At 41.1% G+C, this 24,537-nt stretch overlaps 1 protein-coding gene across 24 annotated transcripts in view; it reads left to right on the top strand.

Moving 5' to 3' along the window:
- Positions 1-24,537, top strand: part of NFASC (neurofascin) — a 222,619-nt gene that overhangs the window by 131,445 nt on the left and 66,637 nt on the right. For 23 of the 24 annotated variants that reach the window (XR_016313276.1, XM_089681130.1, XM_089681128.1 and 20 more), the window contains 4 exons: positions 4,181-4,292; positions 16,080-16,264; positions 18,300-18,431; positions 20,948-21,085. Coding sequence is in view for 23 of the 24 variants with exons in the window: in XM_089681130.1 (XP_089537256.1) it covers positions 4,181-4,292; positions 16,080-16,264; positions 18,300-18,431; positions 20,948-21,085 (567 nt within the window). In the remaining variant the exon portion in view is untranslated. Of the gene's footprint in view, positions 1-615; positions 641-4,180; positions 4,293-16,079; positions 16,265-18,299; positions 18,432-20,947; positions 21,086-24,537 lie in introns of those variants that run through there. The other variant, XM_089681136.1, reaches the window with a different exon arrangement.

The following is a 24,537-nucleotide window of genomic DNA, read 5'->3' as shown; positions in this document are numbered from 1 at the left end:
TATTGGTTAGCTAAGGAAACAGCACAATAAAAGCAGCTCCCTTTTAGACTGCCCTTGCCTGACTGAAAGTTCAGACTGAGTGTTTCTAAAAAGGGATGAGTCACACATCTGACTCATTTACTACTGTTTGTAAATTTGGTTATTTTATTACACTGGGCTAAGGTGAAGCCGCAAAACTGGTGAAGAGAAGACCACCTTCTGGCTGGGTAAAATAGTACATAACATTCAAATGTAATATTGCATATTTACCTGGCAAAAAGATATAAGCATTTTTGTAAATAATTTTTAGTCCTTATAACAACAGTTCCTGAAAGCAAACCACCCTCTTTCTATCTCAAAGACAGGGCTATGTCATCTTTGTATTAAAAGAGTGATAAGAGACTTAGAGCAGTTGTGACATGATCATAAATTATTAAATTACAAAGTAAGCTTCAAATAGCAACATTGTATTTGAGAGAACATATGATTGTATAATATGGTTATACAAAATTATTCATGTTCATCTTTATTAAATCACTGTCTATTTTCGCAGACAAGCTGATCTGGGAAACTACATGTAAATAATTGTTACATGAAAATGTTATTGTGTTATCTCTAGATATCCCCCAACTCTTTTATTGCTGTTAAGTAAACGTTCTAGGTATGTTTTCATAAAGGATGTTTTTGCTTTGCTTCTATTTCTAGTTTAATATATGCCTGGCTGTTGCTATATGTGTGTCTGTAACCAAAGCTGGCTTTGCACTTGTGATTTGTGGCTTTCATGTTTTCAAGCAAGTTCTTGTCATTGCTTTTAAGACAGCAGGATACTCACATCACTGGAGCTCATTATTTACTACCGAAGTTAATTTTTGTTGTTTATAAATGAGGATTTTCAAGTACCTCCCACATTGTTTAAGAACAACATACAAGTAGGATGACAACATGAACCTGCACATTAAAAAAGAGAGCAAACTTCCTGGCCTGGCTGTCTTTCAGATAGTTTTAATTGTTCCTGTGTAAATTGACAATCATGGAAAAGTGTCTGATGTGTCATAATACTTATGATGTAGCAACATTACTGTTGCTACATTGTAATTACCAAGGCTCATTTACAACAGATCAAAAGGATGAATGTTGATCTACATATGCTCTCAGTTAAAGCAACCTTGCAAGTAAAAAAAAAGTTTTTCAATAAATGATATTCCTAATTAACTCCTTATTAACCCTTAGTTCACCAGTTATAGTGTATGTCAAGCCATTTTTTACTTTTAGAAAAATAATGGAAGGGTTACATCCCTATCATGTTATTTTTTGATGACTGTGTCCCATTGGGGAAATTTACCTTTACTGCTTGTCCAGAAGATAGAAAAAGACATGAAAGAAACTCTCTCCAATGTGGATGGGATAGTCTTAGAAATTTGGCACTGGAGCGGGTGTCTCTACTGGAGGATTTTTTTTATCTTCATCCCTTGCTCTAAAATATTTCCTTTTACTTTCTGTCTCATCAATAATGATCACTAGGACAAATAGAGGGATGAATCTTCCCAGCAAGGGACACAGAAAATAAAACTTAACAAGGGATTTAACTGAAACCCAAATTAAAAAGAAAAAAAAATCACATGTATTTTAACTTCTTCCTTCCCCACTTCCCTTAGCTATCATTTTGCTAATTTGTTTAAATTTGTTTTCTTTTTTTTTTTTTTACCGCTAATGTTACAACATATTTAGTTTTAATTTGTTTCATTTGTATGTAACCCTTTATAATAGGAACATAATTTTGAAGTCACTGTTAACAAATTATAAAATACAATATTTACTTTTGATCAACAGTAACACTAGTCATTTTAAAACAGACGCTGCTCAATCTGGAAAAAAAAAAAATTTTCTTTCTGTTTTCCTAATTTGTCTATATATTGCATAGAAAGTAAAATTACCTTTGAAAGACAATATTGCCAAGTGAAAACCTTAGTGGTATTTGCTGGTACTAAAAAATAAAATATGTATTCAATGTAAAAATTTAAAAAATGTATTACTTTGTTATCCTATGTAATAACACAGTTATTGCTGAATCAGTAGTCCCATAGCAGAAATGTATAAGTTTTACTGACCCATATGGTCTGAGAGCTGAAGTGTTTAGTTAATGCCCATTCATTAACTATGATCATAAAAACCTTTCATAATTTTTTTTTTTTACTGATAGAGCATCCAACATTCCTTCTTTAAAAAAACAAACCATTTTTTGCCACCTCCTCCCACCCTTCCTGGTTAGGGGTATATTTATAAAACAGTGAATGTGACATTTACCAAAATGTATTGCATCTGTATCTTCCTGATGCATGTGTTTTACAAATTGCCACATTGCACATGATTCGCAAAGGAATTGCACCGCATTCCTGTGCAAATCAAATGCAATTTCTGTGCTGTGCAATTTAAGCCATACATTTTGTATGGCTCAAATCGCATCGCATTTGCACCAAAATCGTGCAAGATCCTTTTTTTGTCCACATCAGAATCAGATCACATGGGTATTCACATCCATGTGATCTGATTCTGCAAATTGCACCTCATTTTTTTAACTGATTTTGGGGTGTCGTTAACATATACACTTGCAGTGGTTCACATTAATGCGGAGCGATTTTGATGCTTTGTGAGAATCGCACAGAAACCCGTGCAAATTTTTCAATGCATCAGTATGAATCGGCACTCAAACTGATTCACCTGCAGTGAATGCCATATAATTTCCTTAGATGTACACACCCAGCTCATATACTCATTAACCCAGATTTTGCAACTGTATAAAATAAATCAATTTATTCCAGAATGGTCAAATTTACCATTATAGTGTCCATATTTAAAAAGCAACAGTAGCATTGATCAGATTGTTTGCATTTTACTTCTGCTCTAACTAGTGGTAGTTATAAAAAAGTGAGCTTTAAACTGCAGAATAAATTCTGGTGAAGCCAAAAAGGGAAATAGGACCACAAAGAAACCTCAGCTTTTAATTAGGTGCTAAGGTTGCTTCCCCCCACTTCCCTATCAGACATTTTTTCATCAAGATTTTCTATCAAGATTGTTTAACTATGCAGAAAATGTTGCTGAAAATGTCATTTTTTTACAATGAGCATTAAACCCATAAATGTCTGGAATCATAATTCAGCTTGAACATGATTATGTGCATACAATGATTTGAAAATTCTCCAAAATGACAAAAAACATGGGATATCAGTACTCCAAGAAAACTCTCCCTCCTGCATTCATTTTTAATATAAAAAAGGTCATCAATGTGGCCTATACATTAGCTACATTTTATTCATGAATTAGCACATATTGTGGGCACAAGATATTACATAAATAGTAACATGCAATGTATTAAGTCTGTACATAGATTGAGTAGATAGTAGTATGATGGTCATACACAGCTCTATTCTAGCCAGATTGAAAATTGGGTGAAAGTCAAGACATTTAGGGATTTCAGGTGGCTGATAATTGTTATTTCTTGCTGTCAGAGGCACTAGGTAAACACTCAGCTTTCCAAAATATTTATGTGACCAAGGGCCAAAGTGAATAAAGGTATAAACCATGCATGTGCCTTTACACAACATCAACTAAACTGTGTCAGGAATAGCATACAGACCTGTTAAGTTTGAGAATAGGTAGATTTCCCACCACCTATTTTTCTTGGTGGAAAGTCTGTCCAGTGTAATAAGCTTGTATAGTGATCCTTATAACAATTTAAATCTCACCCAAGACCCAACTGAATTCCAGCGTGGCAGGCACTAAAGCAGCAATTTTTTCTAATAGAAATATGATATTACTGGATAAATCTATTTTATACTATTGACTAAACGTCTAATAATGCTACCTTGCTCATAAATTGAAATTCTAATGGTTTATTATTTTAACTGTTTCCTTAACATAGCAGAACACCTTGCCTTCATAAAGACTGAGGATAATGAGAAAACCAGTAATAGTGTTCACATATCTTGGAAAGGGGGGGGGGGGTGATGACTGTTTTCTAATGTACTTTAACAAAATTGTAGTAGGGATAAATTGCTGCTTTAGAGAGAACCTTCCCTTTTTTATTTCCAGTTTTTTTTCATAAGGGATGATACAACTTTACAGACACATCAAATATGATTGTGTGCAGGAACCCTTACAGTTTTGTAGCAAAAGTTACATCTCTGGTATGCTCATTTTCCAGCTCGAGGGGTACCAGAGCGGATACCAACATTCTTGCTGCCTATGGGGACATCAAGCACCAAGCTGGTTCTGCGGGATGAAGATCTACTTTTGGAGTGCATTGCATCTGGCGTGTAAGTACTGTAAACTCTTTTTAGTAAACATTTTCATAAATCTAAAGAAAATAAATAAATTGCATTATTATGTTATGGATATCTTAGTAATTATGCAATCTTATGTAATCTTACAAATACAGGTGACAATTCACAACTAGAATCTAATTAAATCACTGTAGTATGTCCGTGCTATTGGGAAATTTATCAAAAGTAAACCAACATCTATTAGCAACAACATATTGGAGGACCATCCTAGTGCCCTTTCATATCTCTAAATATTTTGCTACATGGCTGATGAAACAAAACTAGAGATTGAGTTGACTGCGGTATCCTGTGGTATCATACCACTTTCACATCCATACCTACTACAGATTCAGTTCAGACACTCAGAAGATATCTGCACTAGGATAACATTCTGGCTATCATACAGGATCTTAGCTCATACCAAATATAGCTCTTGGCATTCCACCTGCCTAAAATGGAAAGGTAACCTAAAAACAGAAACAGGGCTGCATCATAGGTTCATTGAAGTGTAGCTTTTTCCACAGAGCAAAGGGAAACCCTACACACATGTGGATGCTATCTGGGTCAAAATCAGTGGACAACAGCATCAGAAAGGTTGGAAATTTTGATATTGAAAACCACTTTTATCTGCTTTTTCATTCCCTCCATGTGCTGAAATGTAAACTGGGGGTTATAAGAGTTCTTCAGCACTGGGCTGATATTCCAAAGTGAAGGAGCTTTGAAGCCTTTAGGATACCTAAACAGGGCTTTTGTAAAAACTGTAACACAGTTCAGCAGGAACAACACACCAAAAGTGGAAATGCACTCATTCTGTCATTAGAGTCTCTGAAAAGTTCAGTAGTATTTGAAATGGTCATTACTTTTCAAAACTTTTTTTTTCAACACATCTATAATTCTGTAATATTTTAAAAGGCAATTACTTTTCATTACTTTTCAAAACTTGCAACACATCTATAATTCTGTACACCCAAAATGCCCAGGCATTAGGCAGCCCATACATGAGCCAAAAAAAAAGAAAAATATGTATATTAAAAACAAAATGGTGTAACGGTCTACCTCTTTAAAAAAAGGTCTTGGTATAGATCTTACCTTCCCTCAGTGTGATAGTTAAATCTAGGAAGTTAATAGTAGTGTTATTATAATCCCAAGAAACCTAATGTTTTTGGTATTCAGGTTGAGTTGGTTAAGGAAACCTGTGAGATCCCCTTTCTCACCTTCCCATATGATGATCATGTCATCAATATATCTTTTATATATCTTTAATTCTTGTAGGGGTGTAAATATATGGCCTCTCTTTCCCAGTGGGCAATTAATAAATTGGGGCAAAGCGTGCTCCCATTGCTACTCTTTTAATCTGGCTGTAAAACTTATCTTGATGCCAAAAATAATTGTGTTCTAACCCAAATTATAAACAATCTAATAAAAATGTCCTTTGTGACCTTTCAAAATGTCCAAGTTCTCTCAATCCCCATCCAGTGGCTTCCATGACATCTTGATGACTAATAATAGTATAAAGTGACAAGACGTCTGCACTTGCCAGAAAGATTGTGGGCGAATCTAATTGCACTGTCTCTAATAATTGAATGACATTTTTTGTGTCCCTCAAATATGATTGTGTTTTTAAGAACTAATGGCTGGAGATACTGATCTATATATTGACCCAAACGAGCTGCCACTGAGTTTATGCCATTAACAATCAGCCTTCCAGGCGGATTCAATTTATCTTTATGAATTTTTGGTACCGTATAGATGATTGGTATCCTCCGGCAAGTATCAGGTACCAGATACCTGGATTCTTTTTTATTTAGTATCTTTAAGATCACAATTCCTCCTCCTTTGTCAGCTGGTCGTATTACTATATTATCTCGTTTTTGTAGTCTCTTTGCCCCTATTTCAATTCCTTTAATAGTTAAAATTTTTGGAATGTTGCATTTTTCCAAGTCTTGAGCTACCATCTTTTTAAATGCTTCTACTTGGCTATTAACATTTACAGTCAGGTCCATAAATATTGGGACATCGACACAATTCTAACATTTCTGGCTCTATACACCACCACAATGGATTTGAAATGAAACGAACACAATGTGCTTTAACTGCAGACTGTCAGCTTTAATTTGAGGGTATTTACATCCAAATCAGGTGAACGGTGTAGGAATTACAACAGTTTGCATATGTGCCTCCCACTTGTTAAGGGACCAAAAGTAATGGGACAGAATAATAATCATAAATCAAACTTTCACTTTTTAATACTTGGTTGCAAATCCTTTGCAGTCAATTACAGCCTGAAGTCTGGAACGCATAGACATCACCAGACACTGGGTTTCATCTCTGGTGATGCTCTGCCAGGCCACTACTGCAACTGTCTTCAGTTCCTGCTTGTTCTTGGGGCATTTTCCCTTCAGTTTTGTCTTCAGCAAGTGAAATGCATGCTCAATCGGTGTTAAGCACCGCCTGGCGGCGTCTCTAGCAGCCCACAGCACGGGGTTCTTCAGGGCACGGGGTCTAAGTCCCAATCTGCTTATTCAGCAGGGCCCCTGATGGTGGGGATGGACTTGGAGCAGACTGAGACCAGGTTGCGACCCCTGAGTACGTCCGGCAATGGCAGAGAGCGTCATCAGAGGTGTGCGGGGAAAGGAGCCTGACGTGAAGAGGCTGGCAGACCTGGTAACAGGGACAGATCCGTGCGGGATAGATGGATCGTCTGGGTAACGTAAGGCATAGTCAGGCAGGCCAGGTCAGCAACGTGCGGGCAGCAAGGTACCAGAGGAGCAGGCAGAGAATGGTCAAGGTCACAAGCCGGATTCAGTAACTAATGGACAGCGCAGTACAGAGGATCAGGCAGAAGGATGGTCAGGCAAGCCAGGGGTTAAACAGGAGACGGTCAGCAGGGTCAGGAACAATGCAGAGGTCGGCAACAGAAGATTCACAGGATCAGATATCAGGAACAGAGCAGATAAGACCAAACGGCAATTTGACATACCTCCTGTCATGTTTAAATAGCCTGCCCTGCGCTGTCATTGGTGCCAGGCGCGTGTGCCCGCGATCGCGAGTGCGCATGCACGGCCGTCGTGATCGCCCAGGTCCCGCTGCTCGCTGGCTAGGGTGCATCAGTGTTCTGTGAATGCGCCGCCTGGCACATTGCGGCAGAACCACCGATCCCTGACATTGCCTTCTCCTATGGGCAGCCGCCGGATGCCCAATTGTTCTCTCCTGCGTGGGTGATTGCGAAAAAACTCCCGAATTAGTCTAGAGGCATGGATGTTCTGGGCTGGTTCCCATGAGTTTTTCTCCGGGCCGTAACCTTTCCATTTAATGAGGAATTGGGTCTGGCCTCTCCTTTTCCTCCAATCTAGAATTGTTTCGACCTCAAATTCCTCTTCCCCATCAATGTTTATGGCCTCCGGAGGTCTAGATCTCCGGTTCGGGAATGGATCCGGTGCCGTGGGTTTTAGCAAGGACACGTGAAAAACTGGGTGTATTTTAAATTATTCGGGGAGTACGAGTTCATATGCCACCTCGTTAATTTTCCGTTTCACCTTAAATGGACCCATGAATTTTGGTCCTAATTTCCTTGATGGGCAAGACATTTTCAGGTTTGTTGTGACTAGCCAGACCTGGTCCCCAGGGTGCAGAACAAGTTTGCCTCTCCTCCTCTTATCGAAGGCCTTTTTACTATCTTCTTGGGCTCTTGCAATAGCCTCCCGTAGAACCTTGTTATTTGCTGAGAAGAACTGTAACATATCCTGTGTAGCTGGTACTGGACTCTCTGGAATCGTGTCGGGTAGAAATGTGGGATGGAATCCGTAGTTGGCGAAAAACAGAGATTGTTGAATAGCAGAGTGGCTTGCATTGTTATATGTGAATTCGGCCAATGGCAAGAGAGTCAGCCAATCATCCTGGAGGAAAGAAGTGTAGCATCGGAGATACTGCTCCAGAGTCTGGTTTGTGCGTTCCGTCTGCCCGTTGGTCTGTGGATGGTATGCCGAAGATAACGACAGCTTGATTCCCAAGGTCTCACACAGTGCTCTCCAGAATTTAGAGGTGAACTGAACCCCTCTATCTGAGACGATGTCCTTTGGGACCCCATGAAGTCTTACCACTTCCTTCACGAAGACTTGTGCTGTCTCTGCAGCTGATGGCGTGTTCCTCAGAGGCAGGAAATGGGCCAATTTGGACAGGCGGTCCACCACCATGAAAATGGCGATATGGTCTTGGGATGGTGGGAGCTCCACGATGAAGTCGATGGAAATCATCTCCCATGGCCTGTAAGGTATGGGTAAGGGTCATAGCAGACCCCAGGCCTTGCTCCTGGAGGGCTTGTTTCTCTGGCAGACCGCACAGGTTTTCACGTATGCTTCACAATCCTTAGTCATGCTGGGCCACCAGAACACACGTTGCAGCAGTTCCAATGTCTTCCATACCCCGAAGTGGCCAGCCAAAGGATGATCATGGCAGTGACCCAAAACTGCGGTACGGGACTCTTTGGGCACCATGATCCGTCCCTCCTTCCACCAAAGTCCTTCCTTACTTTGCAATGAAACTCCTGGTGGGCTCGGCATCCCTTTGGATGCAGCCTGCAGTTGGGACCGTAGCTCGGTCTGTAGAGCAAGGAAATTCCCAGTAGACAGGATGGTGTCCGGTTTGTGGGGTTCTTCAGGGTCTTCAAACATACGCGAGAGTGCGTTGGGTTTTGTGTTCTTTGATCCGGGCCTGTATGTGATGTGGAACACAAACCTCAAGAAAAAGAGTGTCCACCTAGCCTGACGTGGCCTCAAGCGCTTTGCCGTCCTCAGGTACTCCAGATTCTTGTGGTCCGTGAAGATCAGGATTGGGTGTGTGGCTCCCTCCAGTAGGTACCTCCACTCCTCTAATGCTGTCTTGATGGCCAGAAGTTCCCGGTCCCCAATATCATAATTCCTCTCCACAGACGAAGGTTTTCTGGAGAAGAAGGCCACAGGGTGCATCAGTTCCTTGACGCCCTTCCTCTGGGATAGCACAGCCTATACCAAGTTCTCAGACGCGTCTACCTCCAGAATGTAGGGCAATGAGGAATCCGGGTGGCTCAGTATGGGGGCCTCGGTGAACAGCCTCTTCAAGGACTCAAAGGCCATCTGTGCCTCAGGTGTCCACCTAAAACACACCCCTTGTCTGGTGAGTTGGGTGATGGGGGACACAAGGCCTGAAAAGTTTTTGATAAATTTTCTATAAAAATTGGCGAAGCCAATGAATCTTGGCACACCCTTCTTGTCCACTGACACCGGCCATTCCAGAATCGCAGAGATCTTTTGGGGGTCCAAAAATGACTACTCCAGTGGTGGAAATGATTAGTCCCAAGAAGGAAATGCTGTGTTGCTCAAAACTGCACTTCTCTGCCTTTGCGTACAGCCCATGTTGATGGAGCCGTCCCAGCACACTTCTAACGTGACCTCTATGCTCTTCCAGGGACGCAGAGAAAATCAGGATGTCATCTAAATAGATGACCACAAAAACGTCCAGAAAATCTCTGAACACATCATTGATGAAGTGTGGAAAGGTTGCTGGGGCATTACATAGACCAAAGGGCATCACCAAATACTCGAAATGCCCAAACCTAGTACGGAAGGAGCACTCATCTCCCTCCCGAATGCGGACCAAATTGTAAGTCCCCCTTAGATCCAATTTTGTGAAAATGGATGTTGTCCTGAGCCTCTGAAATAATTCTGGCACCAAGGGAAGTGGGTAGCGGTTCTTTACAGTGATCTTATTTAGCTCCCTGTAGTCCACGCAGGGTCTCAGGGATTTATCTTTCTTCTCAACGAAGAAAATTCCCGCCCCGGCCGAGGACATGGAAGGGCGGATGAGCTCTTTCTGGAGATTCTCATCTATATACTCCTTAAGTACCCCCAATTCTCTCTCCGATAGGGGAAAATTTCGCCAGAAGGGTACCTCAGATCCTGGAAGCAGGTAAATCGGGCAGTCATAGGGCCTATGTGGGGGAAGGATATCCGCTCCTCGTTTGCTAAACACGTTGAGATAGCTGTGGTAGGCTGGGGGAATGAGGTGCATCAGTTCTGCGTCAGCATCTAAGCATAACAGAGAGCATGGAGCCAAAGGCTCCTTGGGGACAGCAATGCTCCCGACAGTATGGGGAGCTGAACTGGAGGGTACCGGTTTTCCAATTAATCTGGGGGTTGTGTGCCCGTAGCCAAGGAAGCCCCAGAATAATTGGAAACAGAGGGGATGCGATGGCATCCAAACGAAGGAACTCTTGATGGTGCCCAGCCACCATAACACAGAGAGGTGGGGTCTCCCGGTCTACCACTCCTGATTTGATTCGGGACCCATCAGCCAAAAAGATGTTTAATCCACATTCCTTGGTTTGTAGGGGGATCTGATGCTGTGCAGCAAAACCTAGATCTGCAAAGCAGCTACAGGCCCCGGAATCAACGATTGCTGTCACTGACACGGTCTTTCTGGGAAGCTGGAAAGAGATTGGTACTGCTAAGTAATTAGAACTATTAATGGCAGTGGAAGATGTGGCAGAAAACACAGATGCACACTTACTTAATTTTGCTGGGCAGGAACGTACCATGTGGCCCGCTTCCCCACAGTACAGGCACAGATTGTTGAGCCGGCGTCTCTGGCGTTCCTCGAACATTAATGAGGGACGAGGTAACCCCACTTGCATGGGTTCAGGTGCGTCTGCTGTATCCGGGTAACGATTTCCAGTAGGCAAAGCGGCCTGCACTGAGACACGGGGTAACACCCACGTAGGCCTCTGACACTGGCCGGACCTTTCCATCTTGCGTTCCCGCAACCGTCGGTCAATCTGGATGGCCAGAGTGATGAGGTCTTCTTACGTGGCTGGTATGCCCACCCTGGCTAATTCGTCCTTTAATGGCTCGGACAAACCTATGTGGAACTGGTGGCGCAGGGCCGCATCGTTCCATTGCGTATCCCCCATCCAACGCCTGAATTCTGTCGCATACTCCTCAGCCACCCTACGACCCTGTCGGAGTGTTTGTAGGGCCGATTCGGCCAAAGCTGTTTGTTGTGGGTCATCATAAAGAAGTGCAATCGCTTCAAAGAAGGTTAAAACCGACTCCAGCTGTGGTTGATGGGTCTCCAGTAAACAGTGGGCCCAGGCCTGCGGTTCGTCCTGCAGCAGCGAAATGACAAATCCCACCTTCACAGATTCTGTGGAAAATGTCCGTGGCTGCAGTAGAGCTGGCAGGCATTGCGGAAGGCCCTGAACTTAGTGCGGTCCCCATTGAACCGCTCCGGTGTAGGCACACGAGGTTCTGGTACAGACATAGAGGCCGCGGCTCCTGCAGGCGTTTCCGGGAGGCTTCCGGCCGACGATGAGGGACCCGAGTCTTGGGATGCAGGGGCGGAAGTAGTCAACATCTGAATCCATCCTTCCAAGTGGGTATAGCCCTCCTGCAGCATCTTTACTGCCTGGGTTTGTGCCGCCAGGTGCTGGCATATATCCTCCAATGGGGATGGTCCTCTTCCAGGCTCCGACATGTGGCCATTTGGTACTGTTAAGCACCGCCTGGCGGCGTCTCTAGCAGCCCACAGCACGGGGTTCCTCAGGGCGTGGGTTCTAAGTCCCAATCTGCTTATTCAGCAGGGCCCCTGATGGTGGGGATGGACTTGGAGCAGACTGAGACCAGGTCACGACCCCTGAGTACGTCCGGCAATGGTAGAGATCGTCATCAGAGGTGTGCGGGGAAAGGAGCCTGACATGAAGAGGCTGGCAGACCTGGTAACAGGGACAGATTCGTGCGAGATGGATGGATGGATCGTCTGGGTAACGTAAGGTGTAGTCAGCCAGGCCAGGTCAGCAACGTGCGGGCAGCAAGGTACCGGATGAGCAGGCAGAGAATGGTCAGGGTCACAAGCCGGGTTCAGTAACTAACGGGCAGCGCGGTACAGAGGATCAGACAGAAGGATGGTCAGGCAAGCCAGGGGTTAAACAGGAGATGGTCAGCAGGGTCAGGAACAATGCAGAGGTCGGCAACAGAAGATTCACAGGATCAGATATCAGGAACAGAGCAGATAAGACCAAACGGCAATTTGACATACCTCCTGTCCTGTTCAAATAGCCTGCCCTGCGCTGTCATTGGTGCCAGGCGCGTGTCTGTGATCACGAGTGCGCATGAGCGGCCGTCGCGATCGCCCAGGTCCCGCTGCTTGCTGGCTAGGGTGCATCGGTGTTCTGCGCATGCGCCTCCCGGCGCATCACGGCAGAACCACCGATCCCTGACAATTGGATTCAGGTCAGGTGATTGACTTGGCCATTGCATAACACTCTACTTCTTTCCCTTAAAAAACTCTTTGGTTGCTTTTGAAGTATACTTTGGGTCATTGTCCATCTGCACTGTGAAGTGGCGTCTAATGAGTTCTGAAGCATTTGGCTGAATATGAGCAGATAATATTGCCTGAAACACTTCAGAATTCATCCTGCTGCTTGTGTCAGCAGTCACATCATCAATAATTACAAGAGAACCAGTTCCATTGGCAGCCATACATGCCCACGCCATGACACTACCACCACCATGCTTCACTGATGAGGTGGTATGCTTAGGATCATGAGCAGTTCCTTTCCTTCTCCATACTCTTCTCTTCCCATCACTCTGGTACAAGTTGATCTTGGTCTCATCTGTCCATAGGATGTTGTTCCAGAACTGTGAGGGCTTTTTTAGATGTTGTTTGGCAAACTCTAATCTGGCCTTCCTGTTTTTGAGGCTCACCAATGGTTTACATCTTGTGGTGAACCCTCTGTATTCACTCTGGTGAAGTCTTCTCTTGATTGTTGACTTTGACACACATACACCTACCTCCTGGAGAGTGTTCTTGATCTGGCCAACTGTTGTGAAGGGTGTTTTCTTCATCAGGGAAAGTATTCTTCGGTCATCCACCACAGTTGTTTTCCGTGGTCTTCCGGGTCTTTTGGTGTTGCTGAGCTCACCGGTGCGTTCCTTCTTTTTAAGAATGTTCCAAACAGTTGTTTTGGCCACGCCTAATGCTTTTGCTGTCTCTCTGATGGGTTTGTTTTATTTGAAAAAAAGGCACGGACTGACCAGGAAAAAATGGTCAGTGTGTGTACAATGGAAATGTGAATAAAAACCTTCCTTTAAAATCATATGGTGTACGTATGCTCCCAGATGTCTGAAAATGACATCCAAATAGTGCCTATTAAAGACTGGTGCAAATAAATAATGAGAACAAATCAAGAGAAGTGCTGACTGAGGGAAAAGGTCAGTAGTGGATGGAAACACAATAGATAGTGAATATTTTTTATTCTTCTTTCTTCTTGTTTCTTTGGTTTTGCAGTACTACATATGTGTGGTTCTATATTTTCACTTGTTTTAACCATACATGATCCATTTTTTTTTTTGTTCAGTCTGCATGTTGAACAAAAAAAAACATGACCTGATTCCCCCATCCACACATTTGAGGTTGATAGGGGAACCCGCCCCGCTGAGCTATTGTATTCTAACAGTGGGAAGACTTCCCTGCCATCAGAATACACTGGTCAGTGCTGCCATCTATAGCCTGCGGTACTTACCAAGTGGGGAAAAGCAGTTGGTGGACTGACTTCTGTACAACCACAGTGCTGAAGCAGCCAAATTTCAGTCCATGTATGCTTGTCTTTAGTTAAACAACTTGGTATACACATTCCAATGAAATGAGTGATAATGAGACACGTACATTGAAGAGATGAAACATTGCAAATAAAGCATAAAGGATAGCCAAATGTGCAAGTTAGAAAAGAAAATTGGTTTGAAAGAGCTGTTAAAGAGGCCATAAATATCAAACTGAAATGACCATCCCTAAACGGAAGAGAAAACCAGTTATCTAGCAAAACTATTTGACAACAATTCAGACATCCATTATGAAGTTCATACAGCTTTGATACAAATTAACACTTGTCCTAGTAAACTCATAGATATTCTTGGGAATGGTTTACAGTACCTAGAAATTTCTTTACCCAGAAGAGGTTTTGTGCCAGGAAATTTGCTGTAATTCAGCTGAGGCGAAAAAATTACTTAAATGACTGGTGAAACATTCAAGGTTACAAAGAGGGTCCAATTGCTTTTGAATTACTACCAATATAAATCTTATTACGTAGAAGACAGAAAAAAACATCAAATACATTTAAAAAGTTGTTAAAACTGGGAAGTTTAACCATGTCTAGAAAAGGTTTCTCAGGAATACAGTATGCAGTTTTTCTCATTTAGCCCATTTAATTTAGGTTTATTTCAAACTTCCACTCATGGATGAGATAAATTGATACAAGATTCCCTAGAATATTATTGGATGTTTGCTTCATAAATTAATGTGTTTGCTAAGATAAAAGAAAACTTTAAAGTAGTAATTACAATAGTGCCTAGAAGAAGGCCAACTTCAGACAGACAGTGAAAGAGTACGGAATAGTCATTGTTATACTGAAATGAAAAATATACCACACATTCAGTCTATCAGGTTTATTTATATTTATTATAGCTCACCCCACTTAAACTACCTAATCAGATTCTCAGGAATTTTAGTTTTAGCAGAACTAAATTGGATATTTAGTCCCCAGTCACACTGGTGCATCTTGTCATGCAATTTGATAGTTTCAAATCGTGTGACAAGTCGCACCCTATTGTCTGCAATGGAAGGGGTCATATTGTTGTGATTCCAACTCGCACAGATTTTGAAAGTACTTAATGCACTACTTTTTGCAAGTTCAGGTGCAACTTGCATAGACTTCTGTGCATGAAGTCACACAGATGTCTTCCATGTTGCACCTGAAGTTGGACCAACATCCGACTTTGAATTCAGGTGAAGTTGCACAATTTCAAAGTCAGATTCGGTGTCACTGAAGACTTAGGTGTCCGTTTATGAACCAGCAGTAATAGATCGCTGCTCAGTTCTCCGGCATTCTCGGAGAACACAGTTCTCCTGTGAATGCCGTTTATGAAGTATATGTAGATCAGTTCTCCAAACGAAGAAAGAACGGTCTACAAACGCTGGAAAACGGCTGATTTTACTATAATCGCGCGAGATTACAGTAAAAGATCAGTTTACTAAGCAGAGGTAAATTATCGCTGCTTAGTTTGCGGTCCCTCCGATTCTCCAGCTCTGGGCTGGAGAATCTGGAGGGAGAACACAGATCTCCAGTGAAGGGCTGAACATGTTCTCCTGAGTGTCATAAACTGTGAATGACCAGAGAATAGTTGCGATCCTCTGAATCTCAGCTATTCTCTGTGTCATAAAAGGACACCTTAATGTTGACATAATCTAGTGAAAAATAATCTTGTAGTAAGGCCTCTTTCACATAGACGTTCCGAATGGGTCTGCCTGCCCGTTTTTCAGGTGGACCCGATCGGAACCGCCATTCTCCGTCCATCAGATCGGGTCAGAAGGAAAAGGACAGGTGGTCCATTTTCATCCGACCACCCATCACTCACCACTCACCACTCTGCAGCAGTGGAGCAGACACAGACCTGTCATTCCCTTGCTCAGTGGGGATCAGTGGAGAGATCCTCCACTGAGCAGATAGATCCACTAATTGAGTCCACCCATGTGAAAGGATCCTAAATCAGCCCATTTATGTATTTTTTTTGTCTTGTCAATTGTGTTCTCAAAATATAACTACGAGTTAACTGATATTGTTAATTGCTATTTAATAATTTTATTTAAATAAACAGACAAAACTAAATGTGCATATTAAAAAATATTGCTTACACACAGCAAATTATGTATCCTTTACACCTGCTTGAATTTGTGATGATTTTGTGTTTTTAACAGACCCACTCCAGAAATTATGTGGTATAAGAAAGGAGGAGAGCTGCCCAGTCAGAAACTGAAGTTTGAGAATTACAACAAGACCCTGCGTATTTCACCTGTCTCTGAGGAAGACAGCGGAGAGTATTTCTGCCAGGCATCAAACAGGATGGGAAGTATCAGACACACAATTTCTGTTCGTGTTAAGGGTAAGGCCCAAAAATCAGAAAACATTAGAAATGTATACCACATTTTAACAAAACTACATGAGTTTATATTAAATGGGGTCATGTAGTAGTCCATAGGCAATCTGAATTAGACTTTTACTGATCTAATTGAAAAGTATGATTTCTGATTGTTTTGCTTTAGTTTCTTCACTTTGTCCATCAGCATGCTAAAAATTAAAATTTTGTCTGAAGTCTCATGTACTCTAAACAACAAAAAGTTCACTCTCTGTACACAACCTCTAAAATACAGTCATATAAACAAAATTTCACACCATAGTCTTTAAGGGTGCAGAATGATTCTATAAAACAGCCCCAGCGCAGTGCTATATTAAAATGTATACTTTATTATATAAAACATTATTATAAAACATTATTTTATGTTAAAGCTATGCTTGCATTTTTCATGTAAAGTTATAATATTCAGTAATATCCAATATTCAAGCAATGGATATCATAAATGTTTTCACTTTGGCCATCTAATGTAAAAAACAAGATGGTATTAATAATCTTTTATAATCCAACAGTGTGGCCACCAAAAATGTCCTTTATACACTAACAGAACATTAATTGTCCCCAGGGGCGGACTGACCATTCAAGCACTCGGGCACTGCCCGAGGACCCGGGGTCAGTAGGGGGCCCCATAAAATGCCCATGGTACCTTTTTTATAGGCTTTTTTGGATGTGCTTTGAGTGTGGGCAAGGACACAGAGGCCCCATGATCCCCTATTGCCCGGGGACCACATGAGTTGTCATTCCGCCCCTGATTGTCCCATGTTAGAATTGTTCTGGTTCATAGATGTTTAAGTATAGTATAATGCAATGTATAGTCATAAATGGCTGTCACCCTATACTCAGTCTTATCAGCAACAAACTGTACATATTGTTATGCTCCATAAAGAGTTCTCTGTCATTTGCTTCACTACTAATTGCATAAAGCAACAGGAACAAGCATAACAACTGTAGGCTGATGGCAGTCGTCTGATAAGGATGTAGCCTCCACAATTTTGCAAAATACATGCCTAATCAAACTAAGACCATTGTTCAGAGACATCAACCATGTATAGTTTATGTTGCCACAATTTTCAAGTCTCTGGCTAAACTTTCTGAAACTGTCCTGTCCGTGTTGATTATTGACTTGCTCATAAGAACAAATGCTTGGGCTACCAAGATGGCAGTCTTATAATGGTGATAATATCAGTTATTTATCTAATGAGTAATGAGCAAAGCTATTGTAGAGATTTTAAATAGACCCACCCATCCACAAAATGGCATATGAAACAATACATAGTCCAAATGGTGTCCAGTATCCAGAGCATCAGGTAAACTCACCAGAGCACAAACTATTCCATTATGTATGATATTATATGAAACAGTACACCCAGTTCATCCATTTTAGCAGGATAGCATTATCCATAGCATAACAGTGTGTTAGAGACTACTGCCTCATGGGCATCAGTCTCTTCAAGTCACATAGATTGAATGCATCCTCATGTGTTCCACAGTTCCTTTTTCCTAATCACAATCTAGGAAAGTGTTGCGTCCTAGGGAATGTTAGGTTTGTAGCATCTGCAAGATCAGGACAAGGGAGGCCAGAGGGGCAGCTTTGATAAACCAAAAGAACCAGGCAGTTCAGGTATTCTGACATGCTTACTGTCAGAATATAAAAGCCATTAGTAGGAGATTTGTCCATCCACTCTTTGTGTGTATGGCCAGATTAAACTTTCTTCTACTGCATGGAATTTTTTAAAGCGGTATAATTTTTTTCTTATTAAAATAACAAACATTTTACACTCACCTGCTCTGTGCAATTGTGTGTGTATATATATTTATTTAATTTAAATTTTTTCTAATATTAATTTGTTTACCATAGAGCTATATGTTTTAATGTCTATGTAATCCTTTACCCTGAGACAGTGTAGCTCTAGGAGATTGCCCTTCTGAATCTACCTAAAATGTGTGTTGTCTCTCAAAGAGAACTGATTGGTAAGATTCTAAAATTATTTTTTTGTTACCTCAGCGGCTCCTTATTGGCTGGATGAACCAAAAAACTTGATTTTAGCCCCAGGTGAAAATGGTCGTTTGGTTTGTCGAGCCAGTGGCAACCCTAAACCCATCATTCAGTGGCTGATGAATGGAGAAGCAATTTCAGGTAAGCTTTTATGCACAGCTAAGGAAAGGACTATGTGGCACTTTTTTTTCTACTTTAATATTTACTTGCAAAGGTGCAATTTTTTTTTATATTTAAAACACTGAAAATGTTATTTACCAATGGATATGCTCATTAGATGCTTGAGTCAGATTTTTATGTAATAAAAACTCAGAGCTGAGATTACAACACGGATGCTGTATAAGAACTCCAAAACCTCTGTTACATTCAACTTGGTAATGCAGTGTGATATCAAAATTACTCATTTGGTCATGCATGGACAGTTCTCCTCTGCATGTGATAATGAGTGCCTCCAAACTACATGAAGACTTGTTGCCCCCATGAAGTATATAAACAGCCCCATTATCACAATGTTGGCTTTCTAGCTGCTGAGAAAGCTCAAATCCCAAAACATTCTAAATAGAGCATATTAGGTCTTGTAGTGACAGCTAAATAACAAGACCCATCACAATCTGAGTATAATTACATATATGGAATTTAGTGGTTTAGCATTTAAAAGACATTTTTTGCAACCTATTGCTCTCTAGCTGCTGGGAAACTACAGATCTCAAAACAATTTGACTGGATGTGCATATTAGGACTTTTAGGTTTGAAGACCTTAAAACAACCCTATTTATTTATTACAGGTACTCATATAACATCGTCAATTTACACAGCACTTTACATATTGTACATTCACATCAGTCCCTAACCCTCAAAGAGATTACAATCTAATGTCCCTAACCAGGGCCGGTGATAGACTATTTTGCGCCCTAGGCAAGACCAACTACTTGTGCCCCCCCAAATAAATAAATACATTTTAAAACAGTAGAAAATATTAAATCAACAAAAAATTCAACTGCTACATTTCTTTTAATTTGCAAAAATAATTGCCATAAGATGCCACCAGCACCAATATTAAAGAAAAAAATTAGTGTCACAGATGGACTGTATCTGTGGCTGGCAGTGGAAGGGAGAAAATTGCAGTGAGTGGAGGATGATGGATCCATACTCTGACAGATCCAAAGCTGGAATTCCCCAGGCAATGAGGGGAGATAAAATGCTGTGACAGCTGTGGAACTATCCCACACAGTGACAGATCCGACACAACACACCACCATCAACAATGACACAGATCAGCAGGCCCAGCAGGCACTAGAAGAGCAGGCTGTGGGATCATGATGATGTCATCACTTACTGACACACTGCACATGTGATGGATGTCCAGCCTGCCGGGTCACATTTACACAGACACAAGACGTCAAAGTCAGACATTACCTTCCTCCGCTGATGAATGGGAAGACGAGGGCTGGAACTCCATAGTGATCAGCAGCTGCCAGCCGGGTTGCATTAAGGGACTGAGTCTAAGAGGAACACTGGAAGAAGTGGCAGCTCAGCTGCTACACTGGTCCCAGAGACCTGGCATCTTCCTCTGTCCTTTCTTCCTCCCGTCTGCCACCCCTCCTCTCAGTTGATTGATCATTCATGACGTGGTGGCATCCCACACAGAGAGAATGGTGGTCTGTGCTGCACCCAGGCACCCCTAGGTGGCAGTGTGTCCTAGGCAGCCACCTAGTTTGCCTAGTGGAAGCAGCGGCCATGTCCCTAACTCACATTTATACATACACATACTAGGGCCAATTTAGACTGTAGCCAGTTAACCTACCAGCATGTCTTGGGAGTGTGGAAGGAAACCCACACAGGCACAGGGAGAACATGCAAACTCCAGCCAGGTAATGTCATAGTTGGAATTCAAACCAACGACCCTAGTGCTGCTAGGTGGAAGTGTTACCCACTTAGCCACTGTGCTGCCCAACGTTGTCACTACAGTAAACTTTTGAAATTAAGGTATTCTGGTAAGAGAACCTTGTAAATACTTGACCTTCCAGCTGCCCATGCCACAGAACACCACTCCAGTCCTGAGAGCTTTTCTGCCAAAATCCACAGAAACATCTCCTGGGTCTCCTGCAGCTGTCACTGGTTCCTTCTGCTGACCTCCATGCCATTACTGAATCCTGTAAATTATTGAGGTCAGCAGGAGGAAAGCGTGAAAGCTATACTGTATGTGGATATTTCAGCGCATTATTATTGGGTATTTGAATGATATCCAGTGTTTTATTTCCACTTTTTCATCTTGGAAAATCTTACTAGACATTACAATACAAGTTAATTTACTTACTGCTAAGACAGCAGAAACTTTTTTTGTGAAAAAAAATGTATTACCCTTGTCCAGAATGATATGCACTGCAATTCAGAGGCATATGCTTACTGGTTTGAAGTAAAAATCAAAACATAAAAAGAGGATGATCCAGTTACAAACTCATTTATGAGGTTGGACATTTGAATCAGCAAGATTTCCTTTCAATTACCATGTGATCCTTGGCTGTTAATAGTTTGGTATGATGGACCAATGGTCTGATGAATGTTGTAGAAGTTTTTAGAAATTTTTAATAAAAATGAAGTTAATGTTATCAAGTGCACATTACTATCTTATGTTATCATTTCTTCCATTGTAATAGCTCCAAACCCAAATTTTGAAGTTGCTGGTGACACTGTCATTTTCCGAGAAGTGCAGACTGGTAACAGTGCAGTTTTTCAGTGTAATGCTTCTAATGCCCATGGATATCTGTTGGCTAATGCTTTTGTCTCCATACTTGGTAAGGAAAGCTGCAGTGTCTTATTTTATTACCATAGCGTTTATTAATTTGATTTGGTACTATATGAATAAACTTGGTAAATATAACTTTTTTCTTGAGTGAGATCATTGTATTTCTTTATTTATCTCTGTTCCAATTATCAGACAACTTTGCTGTGATCTATTGATAAGTGTTTATCAATGTGGCAGAGTTATCTATAGGATAGTAAAACAATTATTATATTAAATGTGATCAGTTTGTTGATGTGTGTATTTACAGTTTTCATTCAACAGCCGTTATTCCACATGAATCCAGACCAGCGGCTTAGACCTTCTGGTCATCTGTAGTTGGTGCATTCTGGCCTCATAAAGTTACATAATATTCTGTCTTTCTCTTGTTCCCTTATTGTGTCTTTTTGGCCATTCCCTAAAAGCAAACATATGCTTTACCCATGGAAGGAAAATGAGTCACATGCTCCTCTATACCCAGAAGTATCTGGTATTGTCTTTGATTAATAGAACAGATGAGGATGAAAGCAAAAGTGAACCCCAAGTAAAAGACAGACATACCATATTAGGAGATGCTTAGTCTTAAAATTAAATTATATAATGTTATATGATGAGCAATTACAGTGTCATAATAAAACAGACAGTAGCCCCCTGGGGCACACTGAAGAGGGAAAAGCTGCTGCACACGTGGTGCAGCGAATAGTGTTGTGCATGGTCACATTAAACTGAAGAGTGGGCACAGCCTAAAGAAACATAATTTGTGTGTATGTATAGCCAAAACTTTATTTTTAGAGTCTGATTTGTTTATTTTGTCTGTATACCATCGGAGGAAACATTCCTCCTCTCACATGTCCCAGAGACACAACCAAAAGTTAGAAGAAATCTCTTAAAGAGTGGGGAATTCTAATATTGACAGAACAGGTACCCCCATTGAAGGAATTCCCTTGAGCTCTTGCTCTGAGGTTAAGTGTTAGATTTCCCATCACTTTGTTTTTTGGTGACAGTGCACACCAGCACAAATGAAGAAGTGAATTCTCCCAGTGGGAAAGCAGACAGCAATAAAAAAAATTAGCAGAGTGTCTAATCCCTCCCAACTCTATCCATAACTTTAAAAAAGTTTTTTGCCTAGATATACACTTTTCAGTTGATTTACTAAAACTGAAGAGTGCAAAATATCATGCAGCTCTTCATAGAAACCAATCAGCTTCCAGGTTCAAAGTTTGATTGAACAAGTTGAAGCTAGAAGCTGATTGGCTACCATGCACAGCTGCACCAGATTTTGCATTCTCCAGTTTTCGTAAATCAGCCCCTTTGAGTAGAACATGAGCCCAATAGCTTCACTGCACACAATTCTGCTTTAACCTAAAATTTGTTTTAAAATTTTGGAGGAGTAGTAGGACTATGAGAGAAAACAAGAGAATTGCATAATAGATGCAATGGGATTAATTTACTAAAAGCAAAAAGACTGTACACTTTCAAGGGATGTTGCACAATGCAATGAAAGTTTCCCCAGAACTAAGTGAAGGTGAAATTTCACTTTGCAAAAAAATACCCAATCACATGCAAGGAAAAAAAAAAACATAGTTTTTGTGGTTACACATCATTGGATGGTAGAAGTCAGTAGAGTTACACCTCATTCCCTAAACTCTGGGGACAATTCCCCTTCAAAGTGCAGTTTTACCTTTAGTAAATCAAACCGAATCTGTTCATACCTATTGTACAGGTTCTGTTATACATTAGAGATGTGTTAAGCATAATACTGTATCTACTGTATGTACATATCTCTTAGGTTTAATTATGTCCTTTTGCATTTTAATACCTCGCAATGTTGTAGCTTGTTATGGCAGCATAGTGTAAAGAGCTACATGTGTAAAACAGAAGATTTATACAGTTCAATGTAAGGGTGCAGAAGAAGAAAATAAGTAAGGAAAAGGCAATGGGGGAGAAGCATTAGTTAATACAAGACAGGGAAGTTAGGGGATGAGCAGTGTAGTAAGGGATGGGTGGTGGTGGGAGGTACTGGTAAGAGGTGGGTTTGAGAAGATATTAAAGGAGAACCTGATCGGAGAGCGAAAATGACCACCGGTCTAATAATGTGGTCCATGATAGAAGCATGTATTTAAAACAAGAGTAAGCTTTAAAACAGTCTATGGTCTGGAAAAGTATCAATGCCTTTCCAGGTGTTAGAAAATTAGATCCAGTGGTCAAATAACTGGGCCATCTATTCCGCTTCCCTAGCTATTGCCTAGTGGTTCGTGGAGCTCTTGGTTTCCAATGTTTTGGTATAGTGGATCTAGCTGTCAGAATAAAAAAAATCTGAGATTTTTTTTTACAGTGGATATTGTACTCAGAATAAACTGACAGCACGGCTAGTTTTGGGGACTGTATAGTACTGGAAGAAGTCACCAAGTCATAGGTGTTAAAAAGTTTTTAATATGGTGTTATTAGTGTGCAAGTCCAGCAATAATGGGTTATGGTGGGACCAATCTTTTGTCATCTATGTCTCATTTAAGAGGTGTCCCTTCCTTTCCTGTACTGTGGACACAACAGGAAGTGAGAGGAAACCTCCTCATAGTGAGGTAGATCCCCTCTTAGACAGTCTTCACCAAAACAAGTGTCCCCATTGGAAAATATTACCTCTATTCCTGTTATATCAACAACTCAAAATGTTAGATTGTGCCTCACTTTCAGTCCTGGTGACAATGGTAACCAGGAGAATTAAAGAGAGGGAATCTTCCTAATGGAGACACAGACAGTGGGCTCTAACCCCTTACTATTCTCTATCCACAACTAAAATCAAAAAGAAACTTTGTATAAACTTTGATTACCAACAGTTATTAAGACACACATAAACCTGTAGGCAAAAAAAGATATTAAAAAAACAACAACAAAAAACATAAAATATTTGTCTTCAGGCAAAAGAAAATATTTTTTAAAAACTAAATTTACATATTTGCCTTTCTGAAAAAAAGAATATAAGCAGAGAACTAACACTTTACATGAGCTTTCTCTACAGATGTTATAGCTCTAACAGGTTGGATCAGAGTACAGTTGTCAAATAGAGCACAACCAGTGTATGCTGGGAGTACAGTGTCCATACATATGTAACACATATCACAACCGACAGACTGTAGTGGTCAGGAGTACCTAATGTTCTCTATATGTTATATACTCCTGACCTTTATACAAAGTGCAGAGGTCAGGAGTGTGATTTAACACACGAAACAAAGTGAACATGTCACATACAACCCAATCTACAGCACAGCATATAGTAATATTCCCCCAGCAACTTTTTAGCCACCTCCAACCAAAAATTCTTGGCTGGCACTAAGGCTGTCGGCTTGTGGTTCTCAATGGAGCACCGTGGTAGTTCATTGATTCTTCCTGTCAGTATATCTGCTTGCCTGTACATCCTGTACAGGCAAGCAGATATACTGACAGATCTGCAGAAAACCTGCATGGCAC

Source organism: Staurois parvus, unplaced genomic scaffold (genome assembly GCF_062004578.1).
Source record: "Staurois parvus isolate SC_StPar_1 unplaced genomic scaffold, SC_StPar_1.0 ptg000261l, whole genome shotgun sequence".
Taxonomy (NCBI): domain Eukaryota; kingdom Metazoa; phylum Chordata; class Amphibia; order Anura; family Ranidae; genus Staurois; species Staurois parvus.
This window is presented reverse-complemented; position numbering and strand designations above follow the sequence as displayed.